General features: G+C 39.0%; 1 protein-coding gene across 1 annotated transcript in view; it reads right to left on the bottom strand.

The window, feature by feature from the left end:
- Positions 1-2867: 2867 nt before the first annotated feature.
- Positions 2868-19317, bottom strand: part of GLUD1 (glutamate dehydrogenase 1) — a 31850-nt gene continuing 15400 nt past the window's right edge. Inside the window, exons 4-13 of the mRNA XM_080402827.1 lie at positions 19027-19090; positions 16828-16922; positions 12252-12431; positions 10343-10480; positions 9087-9224; positions 8880-8960; positions 7887-8010; positions 6544-6635; positions 4892-4954; positions 2868-4247 (exon numbers count right to left, since the gene is read on the bottom strand). Coding sequence (XP_080258953.1) covers positions 4128-4247; positions 4892-4954; positions 6544-6635; positions 7887-8010; positions 8880-8960; positions 9087-9224; positions 10343-10480; positions 12252-12431; positions 16828-16922; positions 19027-19090 — 1095 coding nt within the window. The 3' untranslated portion in view covers positions 2868-4127. The remainder of the gene's footprint in view (positions 4248-4891; positions 4955-6543; positions 6636-7886; positions 8011-8879; positions 8961-9086; positions 9225-10342; positions 10481-12251; positions 12432-16827; positions 16923-19026; positions 19091-19317) is intronic.

Genomic DNA, 19317 nt, shown 5'->3' with positions numbered 1-19317 from the left:
CGATGCTATTAACGCAGACAAACACTGGTGTGGGTTTTTTATGAGGTAAGGGGTAGCTCCGAGCAAGCACAACGTGAAGTCAAGGACTTGAGAGCTGGTCTCTCCTGTGTTGTCACTGAGCCCAAGTCACAGCCGGGTGCGCGTGAGTGTGACGAGCTGTGCACCCAACAGCCCTTTCACAAGGTAAGCACCGGTTTCTGTGACTGCGCTCGTGCTTCTGGTCTTAATCTGTAAAATCGCAATTAGCTACTGTGCTAATGAAGACTCAAGTGTGTTTGAGATGTACGTAACCACTGTGACGCTCAAACTAATGCCAATAGCAGAACGATGTGGTACTGCTGGCAGAGCATGTAGCTGGCCGCTGTTTACACTGCCTGAGGCGGATCACTGGTACAGCTTCAACAGCTCTGCACAGCAAAGTATCGATGAGTAAAAGAGGAGCTGAAAGAATGAGAGCCGAGCACTTCTGGGCTGTTTAAAAAAAAAACAAAAACCAACCACCCAAACAACAAACCCAACCGAACAACTAAAATACCCAACCCCAAACAGCAGCAACAAAAACACCCCGTGTGCACGAGCTCAGAAAGAGGTCTTAGAATCTACAGACTCGCCAATTGCTAACAGTCATTCAGAGGTCACTTACTTGGCATCCTGGAATCACATCAAGAACGACCATGGCTCCAGCACTTCCTCCTGATGGTGACAGTTGCCATCAGCAAAAACTGGCATAGCAACGAGTTCTTTGCTGGGATAAAAAAAATGATTGTTCTACTTGTTCTTCTGTATAACAGATATTTTGCACTTAGTAGTTTGCAGGCGGTGTGTAACCCCGGCCGCTGTAGCTGTCACTTTTATGAAATTCACTTGCACCTTCAGAGCACCTACCGAGATGCTCTCAGCACAGCCTACAGAACCAGCACCTCCTGCTGCGCGAGGGATTACACCACCTGCTGCGGGAAGGTGTGTTTTGCTCTAGGTAGCAGGCGTGGTTCAGAGCGGTTTCAAACCTGTGTTCCCATCTAACTTCAGGTACTGACTGGCTCCCTGCCAGGCACCCCAGCGAGCTTCTCGGCGAGTATCCGGTGGCAGGTAAGTGAATGCAAGCGGTGACAATCTTAGCTGGAAGAGAAAACTTGTGTACATGGGTATTTATATGTGTAAGGAGGGGAGCATTCCCCAAGAAGTTTGGTCCAACACCCAACTGAAGTTACAGCTGCAGTAAAAAAAAACCAAACCCAATACTTACAACGTCCCAGACAGCAATTGCTTTCTTCAGCTGTGGCTAGGGGCTGGGAACTTTGGCTTTGCACCTAGCCTCTGAAACCACATTAACTCACAGCAACCGCGTGAAATTTCACCCCTTTCTTCTATCTGTTACTGTTGCCAGGTCTCGAGAGGGATGTGCTACAAAACGTGCTAAGGAACATGCGATTTTATGTTTTTCTTAACTGTCTGATCACATTAGGACTGAACTCGGCGATGCTCAGCACCAGTGTGACCTTAATGCTCCGGACCATTTCAGAGCAAGCTGCCACAAGAAGTCTGGAGTCACCGATGCAGTTTGGTTCTGGCGTTCAGCTAGAAGCAAAGGGCAGATCAACTGATGTGCTGTAATCTTAAGTCAGACTCCAAGCATCAATCTCCTCAAGCATCTCAGCTCCTTGATCAGAAGTACCCCAAGTTCTTTTTACACCAGCCCTTGGATATGCTCAGATTTGTGTCTCATGGGTCTCCAACACTGTCCCTGTTAACAAGAGGTCAGTAACCGCTGCAGTCAGGTGGGTTGTGGAGAAATCCTGTCAGCCTTAAAGGCTCATCTCTTGGTTTGGTAAAATCATGCCAGGTGGTAGGTCTGCTTTCTTTTGAGATGTCCTGGGAAAAGAAGTGTTAACATACGGATGCGAAAGAATGTAAGATGCTAATGAACTGGGGAGTTCAGGCACGGTGCAAGCTTTTGGCTTTCTTTTTTTTCCTTCAAAGTGGGGAGGAGGTAGAAGATATCCCAGTTAGCTAGCGATGCCAGCTTTCCACATGCTCCAGCAATGAAAGGGTCCCATTTTTGAAGTTTGCACAGCCAAACTAGACATGCTTTACTAGCTGGAGAGGAGAGGAAATGAGAGGGAAAGGGAGGGAGAGCAACAGTAATTACCCAAAACTCATCACTGCTACTGCACTTTGCTTTCAACATCTTTGCTGCTGGATAATGCACCTGGGTTTTTAAGATTCTTTCTCTTTTCAATACTACTGATACCTATTCGTGAATTTTTAGCCTCCAGGTTTTGGTGGAAGCAGGTTACAGTTTGTCAGTAGAACGGTTAAAATCGTAGTTTCATTTCACTATCTAATAAATGTTTACATAAAAGCTGCACTGAAAAATATAATCCAAGATATGGATCTCATGTGTAGAGATCCACATCTTGATCACAGTAATTCTTTCATGCTCAAAGAGTTCTCATTGTTTCCAAAAATAAATGCCAGTATATATATATATACACACTGCACTTAGGTGATGTGTAGTACTTTTATCACCCTAGATACCAGCATATATGATGGAGTAAGCCACTAATGAAATGCATCACACAGGTTTATTGCTCCATGCTAACTACTAGAATAGTTCTTCACACAAATTTGAGAGGACACAGTAAAGACCTGAAATGATTTACCAAACATATCCGACTTCAAAAGTCTTGCTGACAGGCAAGTTCAGGAGACAGAGATCTGTATTAGTGAGACCCTTAGGATAACTCAGACAATATCTTATCAGTAGGCACGTCATGAATAAACAAGGGTGCTGTGAAGGTTCACAGATTGATTGTAACTACGGAAAGCTATTGCATGGAATAGAAAACAGTAATACACCAGCATAGTAGGTTTGGAAAGGTCAACTTTTTTTAATAACTGCTCTTCTCTCCAGGTTATGTCATGCAGTTACAAAGTAGTTAGAAAAAAAGCATGAGTTTCTGGGAGGGACTAGTTGTTTTTTAAAAAAAACATTCATATTCATTACATAAATAACATCTGGCACTTCAAGGGGACTCCATGGGACAAAAGCCTTACACTTTAAAAACTGTGCTTGATCCAATATTGTGTTGAGGTCTATTTTGTTGTACTCTAATGTTCATAACTTTCAAGACCTCCTGATGACAAAAAAAAAAAAAAAAAAAAGGCTGTGTGTGTTAAGACAGTGAATTAAGTTTATAGCAGCATTCTAGCTCCTCCTTAGTTTGGCCAATGATTTCTGGGTTCAGTTTCACTTTAGTTGTTCACCGAGGCAGTATTTGATTTTCAGAAAGCCTCTGAAAGGAAAAGGCTGAAAAAGAATTCCAGAAAAACTAAGTATGATTACTTATCAAATTCAGACTATCCCTTTTTTTAAAAAAACAAAAAAAGGAAACAACCTACAGTCAGAATAATTATGCAGATACTTGATTAAAAACATAACTAGAGTTGCTTGATAGTTTCCACTTATAAAAATATTAAGTCTGTCACCTCTACATACTTCCATGGTGATAGTCTAGCTAGCTTGAACAAGCAGTAAAAGACAGTCCTATAACAGCAGCACAGTTAAAGAAAAAACATTGCCTAAAGAGAATCAGGCCTGAAGCTTTACTACAAATAAAAATTAGACTCCTATCAAAGTTAATCCCTGCTGGAGGCCCATTCTTCCTTTGACAATGCCACGGCATTGATCATACAAGGCCTTACTGAAAGTGCCAAAGCCAAAATTACATCATTAAACAAAAGTGCATGAAGTAATAATGAGCTAAGTGCTCATCTAGTACAGTATCTGATCTGAAGTCTGAGAAGTGGCTCAGGTGGCAAGACCACTCTTTCATACATAAAATGTACCATTTTGTTTTGTAGGTGAAATACCCAGAATGGCCCCCACAAGTGCAGATGAGCTGTTATCTTCAGATACATACTTGTATACAATTTCCTAATCCTTGGATTTTTATTGTAAAAAAAAGACTAGTTTGGACTGAAACTAATTGAGAATAGAATCCACTATAATGTCAGAAGAAATGAAAATTTTGTGGTTACATGTAAACTTGTGATAAGCTTTCTCAAGAAGAGGGTACATGAACAGCGAGAGGGGTGGGATACAACAAGGAGCGGTAACGGCCTCTTTATGTAAAGGTCAGGCCAGCCTCATTGTACACTTTGAAGACTTTCTCAATTGCATTGACATAGGCAGCTGTCCTCAGGTCCAGACCCAGGTTGTACTTCATGGCAGTACGCATGATTTGCTGAAACGGAAAAGGCGATATGTGATTTCAGCAAGTACCTCCAGAGGAACTAAACTAGATTTTGCTTGGAGGATCCGTGTTAGGAGCATAAGAATCCGCTAGACTTGTATCAGAGCTCCAATCTTTTGTGGATCAATTCTAAAATTTCTTGATTCCCCTTAGAACTGACATCTGAAAGGGAAGAAAATCCTTCCCAGATCACTACATTGCACCTTTTCAGGTCTTGGTTCCACGCCTACCTCAAATACAGAGAGAGACAAGATGTTTCAAGTAGTCTTTGCGCCACTAATTAAAAATACTGCATAGATGGAATAATCTAAAACTGCTGATGGTAAAATAAAGCACTCTTAGGTATATGTCCCAGATTAGCCACGTACAAGAGGACCACTAAAAAGTTTCTAATTATTACAGCTTCTGCTAGAAAATACTTCCTGATCTCATGTATTGGTCTCTAATGTTTACTATATCCAGCTAAAGGCAGCCATCCTGGCACAGAGCAGAAATACCTCGGACTCAGAGCGACTTCCATTATCATGAACTGTTTATCTACTCCTTCAGTTGCAAAGAAATTCTGTACAACCCATCCAAAAACTGTCGCAAAGTCATGTAAGACTTTTTCCTATATTTACTAGCACAATATTTACCCGAGCAGAACGCTCCATCGTGTAAGCCAACCCAGAGTGGACGATGTCTTTCTCCGATGCACCCTGCAACAACAAGGAATAAAATCAAGGTTTAAATCACAACACAAAAAGGTACTAGTTGTGTATTAGGGACAATGACATGCTGGATTTCCATAATGACAAAAGCTTGCTTGCCAATTTTCTTCTAATAACTGGTGTAAGAATCTAAATTGCCTTTACTTGAAGAGCTAGTTATGATGAATTACATTCTAAAACCTCAGATGTAAGCACTGAAGTCTTTCTTTATGCCTAGCTTCTAGATGCATGATGCTAGCACTTTTTATTCATGTTATAACTCAGCTTTCAGCCTTCAGAATACACAGTAAATGTTAAAACTCCCAGGAGCCAATAACCTATAGAAGGTACTTGCAATTGCAATTCTCAAATACCAGAATAACTTTTTTCCCATTACAATTTAAATACATAGAACAATAAATAATTGAAGATAGCCTGAATTAGGATGACTATCAGCTTCAATGTCAATATCTGCTTCAGCATCATCCTGATTGCTGTAATTTACTAATAATTTAGTAATTATCTGGCTTCACAACATACATGCTATCCCCCAAATACCAATTTGGGCTCGATTTAGAAAGTACCAGGCCAGTTTCTACAGCTGGTGTTTAAGAGATGACAGCAATCGCTTTAAGCCACAGAACCTATCTACCATGCTATTCATGTAGCCTAACATTTATGAGCGATGTGAATATATTCATTCATTTTGTCATTACTTCCAGATCTTCCATTTCAATGCAAATGGATAAGCTCACAACCCATCATTTCACATGAAAATTTCCCTACCATGTATTGCTACACATTAGATAACAATGAATTCTACTGACGTTTCTTTGCCCATTAATTTAGTCTTAGAGTAACGTTCCGCGGTTTTTCACCCCGCTCTTGTCTGTGTTATCCTGGAGTTACAGAAACACTGCGTGAAGCTGTCTGTGGTGCGGGATCTTGTTGGAAGTTGTTTGGGAATCTAGGCAAACTACATCAAAAAGATCTCCAAAACAAATTCTGGTAATGTTTGAGGCAGTATTTCCTACTAAAAAAGCTCCACAGACTTTGACAGCTAGGGTTCAAAGAAATCATGGAAGCTATGTATTTATCTGGTTAGCCAGCAGAACTATTTCATAGCAAACAAAAGCATCAAGAAAAACTACAGGTTTTTAAGTTTTCCTTACAGGCCTGCAAAAAGAATCGTTCCCTGCACCCTCCTCAGTAAAAAATAAAAACCCATACATGGTTTATCTAAACAATGGAGATAGTCTGTTGCTCTGAAAAACTCCAGCACACGAACAGCAGCATCCAGTCTAACACCAGTTACAAACACAAAATGCATCTGTATTAAAACTGTAGCTTTTTAACAATGTTGGAGGCATTTTGCATGGGCTCAAGTAAAAGAAAGAAAAAATAGCTTACTTCCAGTATTCCTAAGCAGTTCAGATCATTTGCTTTCTTAATTCATTTGGCTATCAGGCTAACTATGTGCTAATGCCTTGCTTGGGACAAAAACCTCCACGACAGCTACAATAGTAGAATTTAGATTGCAGTTATAAGATCAGAATACAGCTACAGTAAGAGTTGAAAAACCAGCAGCAACTACTTACCGATATCCTATCTTGAAATTCTGCTGTAGGCACAACTGGAATAGTTCCACCATGTTTCCCAAATTTTCTTTCCAAGCTTTCCTGGACAGACACTAGAAAGGAAAAAAAAGCAGAGGCAAGGTAAGTGACAAGGAGAGGAATGTGCTCCCTAACAAAGGACCTGACCGAGGACTTTCAGCCTTCAATGGCATGATGCTCCGACCACGGGGACTGTGGGCAAAGGCAGTCATCTTATTTTTGTTTTCTAAGAAAAGGAAAAGATGTTAATTTTTCTGTTTTTATAGGTGAACGCCTCCAATATTAGTAGTAATATTGCTACAGTACATCACATGGCAAGTAACTGTGGATCTACTGATCCCACTTCATTAACCTAATAAAGCTGATAGAGCAATTTGGTTTAACTTTCCTAATTTGATAGATAGCATTAGACAAAATACTTCTTGAAAATAAAGCAATCAGTTATCTGTTATGGCACTTTGCATGCACACTACTTGCTAAGAAAAAAGCTCATGTGGAATTTTAGTTTTTAACTTCGGAGAAGTGCTTTGGTGTTTTGAATTGATACTTATTTCATCTTAATTCTTGAAATTTAATTGGTATGGTTTCTTAAACATCACAAAGTACTTGAGGTGACATAATTTTGAAGTTAAGGGATTTAAATTAGAATTGCCATAACCCTCAACCACTTCAGAAACACCTCAAAAGGTATCACTTATGAGAAAAGGCTATATTAAAAAAACATTCAGATGTATGTTTTGTCAAGTTCAACATCCCAAGATTCTCACATGTTTTCTAGAGAATATTGTTTACAATGGAGCCATATACTTCAGTTCTTCTCCGTTAAGCATCCTCTTTCCATGCAATCAGTATTCTGGCCCAGAAACTGAAGCACAGAATGACCCTGAGTGGAGCTGTAGACCATAAGGAGATTTTAACAGCATGTGTGCTGATTCTATTAACGCCTTTTACAAAAATCTTCCATTGTTGTATGCGCAGAACAATGTCACCCACTTGAACTTTGAATACTTCTCAAATACCAAGCGTACAGCTGAAAGATGTTCATTAAGTAGTAATAAATATGTCATATAAGCGGTTTGAGTTCAGTATTTTCACAAAACTGAGGAAAGCATCGCTTTATGAATTAAAAGAGAAGTGGAAAAAAGTATGCGTTGAACCTAGGTCATTAGAGTTACAAGTCAGTTAACCTATCACATCTTTCCTGCTCTTCAATATGTAGCAATGATAAGACTTGTGGGAAACCGCACTGAATTTATAGGAGTTGTATATTCATATAGTCCAGTCTATAAATTAAACAGTGAGCCAAAGCAACACCGAGCACTTACTGAGCAAGTGGTAGTTTGAATCCCTTTCATATTTAAAAGTCAAGCGGCCATAACTGACGTGGTTCAAGTTTTTCAGCCATTCAAAATAGGATACTGTTACACCACCAGCGTTCAGGTAAAGATCCTGCACAGAAATGATAAACGTCTTGAAATGTGACCATGTGACAGACAGCTCTACTGCACTAAGCAAAAGCATTGCGTACAAGTACTAGTTTAAACTGCATTAGAAAAGATAATCCAGTTGTTACTCTTACATGACAACACTTATGCTCTTCTGCAGTCCAAGGATTACTTCTACCAATTTAAAACAGGATTCAACTTAAAAACATGTGAAGTTCAGGTGTGCTTGACTGACTGACTACTTTCCTTTATTTTAGCACAAGTTTTTAATCAATAAAATTAGGGCGTTCTTAGGCCACCTCCGTGAGTAAACACTGAACATCAGCCACCCTTTCCAGCAATACCACTTGACCAGGACACCCTTTCTCTGGGAAAAGATTATCATTATACCTGGATAGGTCTTAGTCTTTCAAATTATTGCCATAGGTTACTCATTACTTACTCTATACAGTCTACAACACACAGTTTTGCCAGAGCACCACCCAGAGACACAATGTTTACAAACAAATTGACCACTGTATTTACTCTGCCTTCTTCCTTTGCTTAGTGGACTATTTAGTTGAGCAAATGTCAGCTAATAATCCAAAATACAAAACTACAGATTTAAGAGCTAATTGTGGATTTTTCTCTCTTCCAAAAATATAGTCTTCATGTAATATTTACCTTTGGTGATTGACAGTTGCAGTGAGATCTTTAAGTAATTACTACCAATCTCAAGCAACATTGACACCCGTTTCCTAGACATCAGTTGTTAAAAACGATTCTAAAAGAATAAATGGCTATTAACAAAAACCTTCAATAAATAACATTTTACTACAATTCACAGAAATATGAACCTTGTAATGAAAGTCAAAGGTCATAATAGAACCTTACAGGGATAACCATGATATTCCGCTCCAAGAAGATTCTGTCAGCTTCAGGAGTTGTAGGCCCATTGGCACCTTCAGCAATAATCTGAAAGGCATCACAGCAGAGTAACTTAGAGGTGTATGTTTGTTTTCATCTGTGCTGATTACTGAATACTAGTACTTGAACAGGCTTTTCCCTCTTTTTCATTTACATTTGAAATCTCCAACTTACTTTTGCTTTAACTTTGTGAGCGTTGGCCTTAGTCAACTGCTTCTCACTGGCAGCAGGGATGAGAATGTCACAGTCTGTTTCCAGAATACTGCCCTCAAGTGTCTGTGCTTTAGGGAAGCCCATGATTGTCCCGTGTTGCTGTTTGAAGAAAACAAACCATGGTGGGTTTAGTGTGTGTGTACTTGTATGACTTCCTTCCCTCCTTCTAACTTTCAAAAAAAGAAAGAAGGAAGAAACAACAGTACTTAGAAAGACAGCACATAACATAATTCCTAGCTTTACTTTAGATTAGACATAAAAAGCAAGCTACAAAGCTTAGATAATATTGGATAATAGTCAAAGTTCCCATGATTGAGGCATAACTGCTCTCTGGCCAAAGACTGATACCCATTTGGGCTCTGGAGTATTTAAAAAGGGGGGGGGGGGGGGGGGGGGGGAAGTCCCTCAACTCTTAAAATACATGGCAAATGCAATAGTTTTCAAACAACTGAAATGACCCACCAGCCAGCTACCCACAGGATAAGCTGCCTCACACAAGATTCGGAGGTACCATTTTCAAATTCAGTACTGCAATGATAGCCCTTTTTAGTGACAGAATCTTTTCATCCTTTTGTGAAAGGGGGTAATAACAACATTCACGTGCTCCCTATGTAAAAAGATGACACATCAAATAAGCCCCTTAGAAACTCTAAGTAAAAGATTGTATTTTAGTGCCTGTGAACTGTCTGAAGTTTGCTTCACTTGGTAACTGAAATAAAGAGACCAAATCCAGTTTTCATTATAAACTACACATTCAAGTCACGCTGGCAGACAGGCTTTCATTCTTTGAGAAACATCCAAAAGGTAAGAAGCAGCAAAACTGCACTTTGAAGTCTTAAATGTCCACATGCTTGTGATTCTCAGTCAGGAAACCTTCAGCAACCTCCTTGCCCTGGTTCCTTGAGACGTCCTTCCTAGTTTAGTCATTACAAAGGCAAGATAATTATGAACTCCCATTCTGAAACCCAAGTAATTAGCCTGCACACATACAAGTCCTTGCCATTTTTCCGAGAGTCAGGTTAAAGGGTAAAAAAAGTGCTACCTGCATTCATATGGGGAAAAGGAGAAAGCCAGAAGAATCAACATTCCTAAGCCATTTTGTAAGTACTAATTGCAGCACGATTTAAATATCACAAATTAAAACCAGTCTACAGTCATCTGACGTACTTGCAAAGCTGACAAAAACGAAACTCTTTCTGCCCAGTTAAGTTTCATACCAATTTGTAATCTTCTAGTTCCTTTGGGTCAATCCCATCAGGATTCCAGATGGAACCATTAAACTCTCCAACAGCAACACATTTTGCTCCAAAACGATGCAAGTATCTCATAGAATGCAAGCCCACATTACCAAATCCCTGCAGGTGGAAAAGAGAAAGGGAAAAGTCATTAACCCTTCAGCTAAAAAGATGGTTACTTCTAAGGCTTATATAGGTTGGGACAGTTTTAAACAGTTCTTCACCTATTGGCATATCTTGGCATTAGATGATGTGTGGAAAAAATACATGCATTCTATTCTAGTCTGAATATCATTCTAGAAATTATACATTTAGCCAGCAATGTACAGTTGTGCTAAGTGTTTTACACTGGACACATAGAAGGGAAGTGTTAATGCTACTATGAAAGTGTTAAAACTATGATGTTTATCAACTGTGACTATTTTATAACTGGTATAAATATAAATTGTTTATATATCCATGAACATAAATTCATGGATTTCTGTATGACTGTTCAGAGGCTTAACTAACATTTGCAGGTCAAGAAATACTCACGTTTAATTTGAACAAGGAAGGCTTATGAGTATAAAACCATCCCACAATAGAAAGCATTAAACAATAATATTATTAATTCTTCACATTAAAACATACAAACTAGTAGGAAACTAAATAAGTTCTAATACACTTCTGAAGTGGTCCTGTCAAAATAGATTGCCTAAGTTTACATTTAGATAATCCTGCATCTCATTAGCATGTCTTACATCCCTACAGGTGTAGAAAACCTGATTGCAGGCCATTATGCAACATTCTGGAAGTAAAAGAACACACATGGCAGACCAGAAAGTCACATAATCCATGTCCAAAGTTAATAGTAAGATTCAATGCTGGAAAAAAGATGAACATTAAATTTGTGTATAACATAGGTCCTATTATATTTAGGATTTTTGCTAGTATGTATTAGAAGCAAACTTTGCTACAAGAGTTTCTCATGCATTAGATCCCTTTGAAGTGGTGTATCCTCATTTTCCTAGAAAAAAATCAGCTATTCTTATGGCCGTATTTTCATCTAAGTTATGCTTAAGTGCCTGTTGGTTATCCCCTTGCCTGGCATGAAAATGCCAAAGTGCAGCGAGATGCGTGTGCTGCTGGGTCTGTCTGTGCAGGGCGGAGACGTTTGTTTCAGCCCACTAGTTAACTAAAGGACAACTAGGAGGTTACAATTACTCCGCTAATTCTAACAACCAGTGCATTGGTACTGAAAACAACAAAACAAAGCAATCCCTCAATTCCTCCATTTAACATACTGTTCAAAGCTGAACAGAACAAGTTATTTCTTCAGAATTTTTAGAATGATAATGCATATTACTGAATACCAAACCCCTTCAAAATGCAACTACTTCAATTCAGTAAATCCTGAAGTTTTATGAACACCAAAACCCTACATTCAACCCTACAAATGTAGGATAAAGTATTGGTTTCTACTTTTCCAACTGCTTGTTCCTCAGTGGAACAAGAACCAACCCTCAGTTCCTTCTCTCCCTAGAATTTTTATTACAAAACAGTGCAACAAATTTTATGTAGGCAGCAACAGTCACAGCTCATTGAAAAGTGTGCAATGCCTTAGTTTAAAGAACTGCTATAATAGTATTTCACTTTGTTCTTTGCAGCCTATGTTCATAAAGACTGGAGATTTGGCTTTGCGCCTGTAGAGTGCAATCAAAAGTTCAGTTTTTAAAAAACAGTCCAAAATAAAGGGCACCTACGTTGCTCGAAAAGTGTTTCTAAAGTTTGAGAGTAAAGGTTAACTTGGAAGTTGTAAAACCCTAACAGGATCTATTGCTACAGCCTTTTAGAAAAGCAGCTCTACTGAAAGTTTGCTACTTTTTCCCTATAGTTGAAGGAAAAAAGTTACCTGAACAGCAAATGTTTTATCTCCAAATCCAGGAGTCATTCCTAATATACTCATATATGATGCTTCATTGATGAAATTTTCAATTCCATGGAAGAGACCACGACCAGTTGCAGATATACGTCCATGGATCCCGCCCTGGCTGATGGGTTTACCAGTTACACATGCATGTGCGTTAATATCCTGCAAAACAGTGAAGGACTTGTGAGCTATGGGATTTATCAAAGAACAGCTGAAACAAGAAAGTCTGTACACTTTAGAGATAAGGGAAAACAGGAATCGTAAGAGTCAGAACATGATATAGTTTATATACGTTTGGTTTGTAAAGATTATTTCCTTCCTCGCTTTGTGTGAGCAGCTTCTCAGAAGTACTCTAGTAGATGTCAGGGAAGCTGCATGGTGCAATACTGGATATGCTCTGTAATTTTTTTGTTGTATTTAGGTGTATAGGTTAACTTCAGTCTGTGGCGAGTTAATTATGGTGACATCGATGTTGTACTGTTAACAACAGACCTTTGACAAATCAAAAGGCTTTGAAGGATAAGTTTCTAAAATTAGCTCCCATTACAGCCATAACTTCCATCATTATTCTTTACATTTTCATCTTTTAAAGGGCTCAGATGTATCTTTGGACTGTTTTTTTTAGTCATCTTAAAACAGTGTTTAGTGTTCCTTCATACCAAATTCAGTTATTCTGAAATGACAATGCAGGCCTAATACCTTCCTCTTGTCAGAATACAGGGATGTTTGATCTCAGAGTAAAACCTACAGTGTGAAGGTCATATGGGAAAAGTTAGATAACTATTTACTATTTTTATTCAGAAAGGCAATATATACATATCAAGCCTCTATCCTTAATTTGGTGGCAATAAAATTAAATTTTCCATATACTAGACAGCTAGCCAAGATAAAATAGACTATTTAAAACCAGAGTTAGTTTTTCAAATTGAAATTAATAACTTGAAAAAACTTCCTCCAAACCACATGCTGTTTGAGCCTCCCTCTTCTCTCACCACTGGTTCCCATGCTCCCACACCCTGGGAGCAGTCACACAGCGGCTTGGCCTCCAACACAAGTTAAATAGTAGGGATGAAAGGGAATCCACTGAAAGGAGTCTGCCAGCAGCCGGATGGGTTTCTATTCTACCAGCTGCATATTCACTGAGAGGCTCCCTCCCCTCCATCACTCGTGCCAAATGCATTTGCATGCCTGTGGCATGAGTGCAAGATGCTTGGTGAGAGGAAGGAAAGGAACAGACAAAAGCAAGTGGAGGCAGAATGGCAGGAGACGACTAGAGCCATAATGGAAGTGAAAACTATTTACTGCTTGACAATGATAGTGAATTAGCATATAGAGCTAAAGATAACCCCTCTTTAAAAAACAATAAAAGCGATGCTGGGCTTGTCACAGAATTCCAAGTTCAGTTTCCCAAAAATACAGCTGCATTGCTCTCATCAAGCTATATGCTCCCTCTGGTGGCATATCAACTGTAAACAAGATCTGCGGTGGCGTTTTGCTAGGAACAACTCCGTCTGGCATTCTGATGTATTTTTAGGTTTTCATTTTGTTTCAGATTGAAACAACATTTTAGCCTTCATGCATTCACAAAGGAGGAAGTATGTTTTATAAACACCTGAAGAATTACAGCCTCCCACCATACATAAGAATCTATTTAAGTCCCTTCACATGTCCCAAAAATCAGTTGGATGGGTCAGGAAGTACAGAAGAACGGAAAGGATGAATTTAATCAAAAACTTTAGCTATATATGATTCAGTGACCCAGCAACCTCAGATGGATTTTCTGGAACAGTTAACATGATAGTTATTAAAGACTTGCATGGTTAAGCAAGAAAACAAGAGCATGAGGTGAAGGCAGGTCCGGGTCTTCTTAAAGTCACACATACAAACCACAGTTGATGTCAAAGTCTTAAGTCGTCAATCAAAAAAATGTTTAACACATCTTAGGCCAAAAAGAGAGACTACGGCTTTTAATGAGAAGCTTGTAAAATGGCTTATCGCTAGCATTAAAGACTTCTATACTAGTACTAATAGCCTATGAACTTAGTTGACAAAGTTCAGATACTGAACTTTTTTGCTCATGTCTTAATCCTCTTCCATGCTGCAACATTCTCCTTGTCTGCTCGAAACCTGACATACAGAGACAGGAAGCTGCAGCGACCTCCCCTTTCCGTTTGTCTGTTATTTGACTTTTCCTTTCCACTTCAAGCTCCCTGCACACATCTGTGTGCAACCACACTGACTCATCAGGGCTGTAGATTTCTCAAACACATCCCTCTCACCAAAGTTATCTTTCCACAACTGGATGCAGTCCCTTGCATAGCTTCCATCCATTTTTGGAATTACGGTTAGTTTCACTTTTATTCAGTGGTCGTTTTCTGCTCTTACTTCCCTTTCCTCTTTCCCCCATGGTCACTTATCTGTGTAGTATTCCTTAATTACCTTTATTTTTGTTCTTGGTGTCTCAACCAGATAGTTTTCTGAAATATCTTCCTCTACAAACACGTTCTGATAGATTATTCCACTTTTTACAGCCTTGTCAAGGGTTCTCACCTTCCTTCTCTATACTTGCTCATTCTCCACAACTGTTCCTAAGCCCCACTACAGCTACCATTGTCTCTTCATATGTACCCACGTACAAAGCAACTCGAAAAAACTGATATTTCTTTCCTTATTACAATTATATAATTAACCTTTCAGAAAAATGCACCTAAATCCTCAAGAGTTTTTTTATTCCTCAAAAATTAAGATACTGCTATGCAGAAAGAATCTAGGAATAAAAGAAGCTGTTGTAGTAATTCAAACTGCGTTTTTATGCTCAGTAGTTGTTGGCTTCTTTTCTTTTGTCATTGAAGCGTGTGTATGTGCAGGACTACACAACAAGCTGAGATGACGAAATGGAAAGAAAAGAAATTGAGCCATTTAAAAATCCTCTCCTGTACCAGTGTTTAGTTTTCCACCTATTAAAAAAGCTGAAGCTTCTGTATAAATGTGAACTATTAACAAATACAGCAAATCTTAAGGCAGGGCATGCCCTGTGAGCCTTTGGTGTCAGTCGTAATCTAACAATGCTGTCGTATCACAACGAAATACACATTTTAGTGCAATGAGTTCAGGCAGTAGTTTTCTTAAATGTTGGAATTTTAAGTTATGACTAAGGTAGCAAGTTGCCCCTCTGCATGTTGAAGTCTTCTTAAAGTCATAATTTTGGCTTTTTATCAGGATTAAAGTTTTAAATGAAGTACATATATGAATAACAAAAAGCAAGCAATGTTTTATAGTGATATCCTTGTCTAACAGACAGTTGCGTTTAGCTCAACTAATCAGCATGCCACAGCCTATTCCTCAAGCATTCCTTTTTTACCCCCCCATTAGACTGTATTTCAGCTCTAGAATAACCTATGCCTGTAACAATAGGAGGATGGGGGGCACCAGACAGCACAAGACAAGTATTCTGCCAAGAGACCGTCTCAGGAAGCCAGGCACATCTTGAACAGACATGCCAAAGAGAAATACGTGTTGGGTGGCTCTAATGCCTCATTACTGGGGGTGTACAACATGCTGTATTTTGGAGGAACTGTTGGAAGGGACTGCAGAAAGTGCAAAGAAAGAGTCTTTTCAATTCAAAAAGAGCGGGGATAGGCAAACATGCAATAGCCTAGCATATTAACACGCCAATGCAAAGCTATGGCAAGACTCCTTAGCAAAGTATGACCTGCTGGAGTAGCAGAAACAACATCTGAAAGAGAAGCTAGGAAGTTTGGTAGCATAGACACTATGCTGCAAGAAGTAAGTTGTACATAATACTTTTTTTTCCTCATGCAATCTGTCAAAAGTATACAACAGAAGTGTTTGGTCAACAGTTATGCTTTTGGTACAGTCAAAACAGATACAAATAACCCCAGCAACATAAGGACAAAAGCCAAATTAAGGGCTGTAATTAAAAACTAGTTTTAAAAAAACTTCCTTTTTTTTATTGCCTTCTGGGAAGTAAGTTTTATTGGTGTCCTTTTGCTTTACATTTTGGAGAATTTGTTGGTCTACACTGATTACCTGTTACTTTTAGGGGACCACAGAGAATTTTTAATACTTTTACAAGGTATACTAATAGTGCAAACTTAATTTACATGGGCTCTTGAATGCACAAAACCCATGAGCATTTACTTAATAACACTTGTAAATTCAGTAGTCTAAAATGGAAAGATTTCAGTACTTCAAGACTATAACAACTATCATTTAAATTATTAAGTAATAATGAAAACCAAAAGGGAATGGTAGAAATAGAAACCAATTTTAGCCTAAGGATGAGGCCTTTAAAAACAGTGTATTTTTTTTTTTTTGCTGAACAGTTGCAATCAGTATTGTATCAGACAAACTTAACTTAAGCTACCCTAAAATCCTCCCACCAATTAAGTTGTTAGAGTTTGCAAGAATATATTTAGATCAAGTTAATTAAATACAATTATATTATTAAGCAGCACGGTAATAAATGTCTAGATAAAAGGATTTCTGCAAAGGCCAAGAAAGCTTTCCTGCTTCAGAGCCTCTGCTCAGAACTTACATAGTGTCCTATGGTACTGGCATAGGTGTCAGCAATCCAGGACATCTCCCTCTCCCCTGTACTCATATCAGGAGCAGGCACATCAACACCAGGTCCTGTTGGCAACAATGAAAACAGCTTTTAAGGATCAAACATGAATAGCTATCTTCAACCATTATTCCCTTGGGAACTGTGCAGGCCTTGGCAGAGAGAAACTGTTTTCTTGTTTAATCCTCCGTTAATTATGCAAGCAACAGATTCTTCTGGATTCAGTTCAGTTTTAGATTCCGTATCACACATTTGTACAATACTGTCAAAACCTCTAAGCTTTCACACAAGCCATTCAGTAAAATGAATGTAAGTTTGTCAATGAAAAGTGATATGAGAATGCTTCAAAAGAATATTTTTTTTTTACAATCATTGCTGCAACAACAGGAAGGGCGCTATCTAGGTATGATTTCTATATACCGTGACGTTAATAATTTTGTTTTGCATTAGAATTTCCTTTTCATCCTGGGTGAGTTTAAAAATTGCAGATCAGCTGTTCCTAGTCATTGCACTGTAGCACATCCATTTGATTTTACTGCTTACTTCAAGAAAGAGACAGTACATCTTTCTTGATGAAATAAACCTTTGAAAGAACTTTCACACATCTGTTGCAAAAAACCCAAATCTGGTCTGATTTTTCCAGATAACTAAAAATAGCATCTGCCCAACATATTTAAGATCAGAGGGACTTGCTCAGCAAGATTTTAAATGCACATCTGCCCCTACCAATTGTTTTTTCTAAGTATTTTTAAAAGGTTTGTGAAAGCTGCATAGCATCAACCATAGAGCAGAAAAGGAAGGCAAATTTAATCAAACCATTTTAATTGTCACTGAGCTAACAATCGCTATAGCTGGCACAGTGTATAGTATTACCCTAGTCACATGTAACATCAATGAGGGTGTTTATAAAGAACCTTAATTTAGACGAGAAACACTCTGGCTGGAAGACCAGGGCAACAAAGCTGGTAAAGGGTCCAGAGCACAAGTCTTATGAGGAGCAGGTGAGGGAACTGGGGTGGCTTAGCCTGGAAAGGAGGGGGCTGGGGGGGGCCCTTATCGCTCCCTGCAGCTGCCTGACAGGGTCTGTAGGCAGGGGGGGTCGGGCTCTGCTCCCAGGGAACAAGGGACAGGACAACAGGGAACGGCCTCAGGTTGCACCAGGGAAGGTTTAGATTGGATATTAGGAAAATTTTCTTCTCTGAAAGGGTGGTCAAGCACTGGAACAGGCTGCCCTGGGAGGTGGTGGAATCTCCATCCCTGGAGGTGTTTAGAAAACGCATAGATGTGGCACTTAGGGACATGGTTTAGTGGTGGGCTTGGCAGTGCTGGGTTGGGACTCAATGACCTCAAAGGTCTTTTCCAATCTAAACGATTCTATGACAAACTCTCTGGCTGAAAAGCAAGAAAATGCAGATAAATGGATACACATTCCCGGGGCAGTCAGACATCAGGAATACATGACAGACCTTTAATTAGGTACATGCCTTGTTATTCACTTGAATAAGAACCTCCTCCAGGTAAAGATCCTCCATTTAAATAGAAGTTGAGCTAGTAACAGTGAGCTTTCTCCAGAGACTTCCAGATAGCAATTCCACACAGCAAGCTATCAGAACTACTCAAGGGTTGAGAGTCTGAATGAAACACCTACTAACATTACAGAAGCTGAGGTTCTGTTACAACAGGCACCTATGCTTCTTGCCTACGCTTCTCTTGCAGCCTGTGGTTGCCAAGGGTGAAGCCATCAACTTTCTCTGGGGTGGATCTTCTATTTCCTTCCTCTGTTTCCTCAGATATCTGCCAAAAGCCTCAACTGAGACTACAGGAAACAGTAACAGTGAACAGATTGATATTAGATATTAAAATTGCAACAAACTTGGTCACAATTTTATAATGTACCTCTAAGAGAAATGCGATTCATTTTGCATCCTGTGAGCTCAGCTTTTGTGGCTTTTCATAGCAGAACAGCCACCAGAAAAAAGTTAAGACACAGTTCCCTTTAAAATGCACTAAGATGCAGTAACTCAATTCTTTATGACTCTTTGCTGAAAGTTCTATACCCAAATTATTTACAGCTCTCAAAAATTTGGTTATTTAAGGATACCATCTAGTAGACGCTGCCAATGCACAACAAATCAGATTCCTAAATTTTAATAGTACAATTGCACAACATACCAATAAAGCCCTTTTTTGCTAGCTCCATGGTAAACCTCCTCGTGATCTTTTCCAATTCATTGTCCTATAGAGAAAATGCAATAAATATCACAAGAAATCATTAGTGTTCATGAATATTTACTAGAACTTATACCCAAGCATGAAAACATGCCCTTTTCTTTTAGAAGAAAGGATGACTCATATTTACATCATTTACATGCCACCCCCTAACAGACCCTTGGAATTCAGGCAGCACAGGGAAACATTCGACTTTCTTTCCGTACATTCTGATCCAGGACAAGTCAGGAGTGT

Source organism: Falco punctatus (genome assembly GCF_963210335.1).
Source record: "Falco punctatus genome assembly, chromosome: 9".
NCBI classification, from domain to species: Eukaryota; Metazoa; Chordata; class Aves; order Falconiformes; family Falconidae; genus Falco; species Falco punctatus.
Note: the sequence above shows the minus strand (reverse complement) of the source record. Positions and strands in the feature narration are given on the sequence as shown.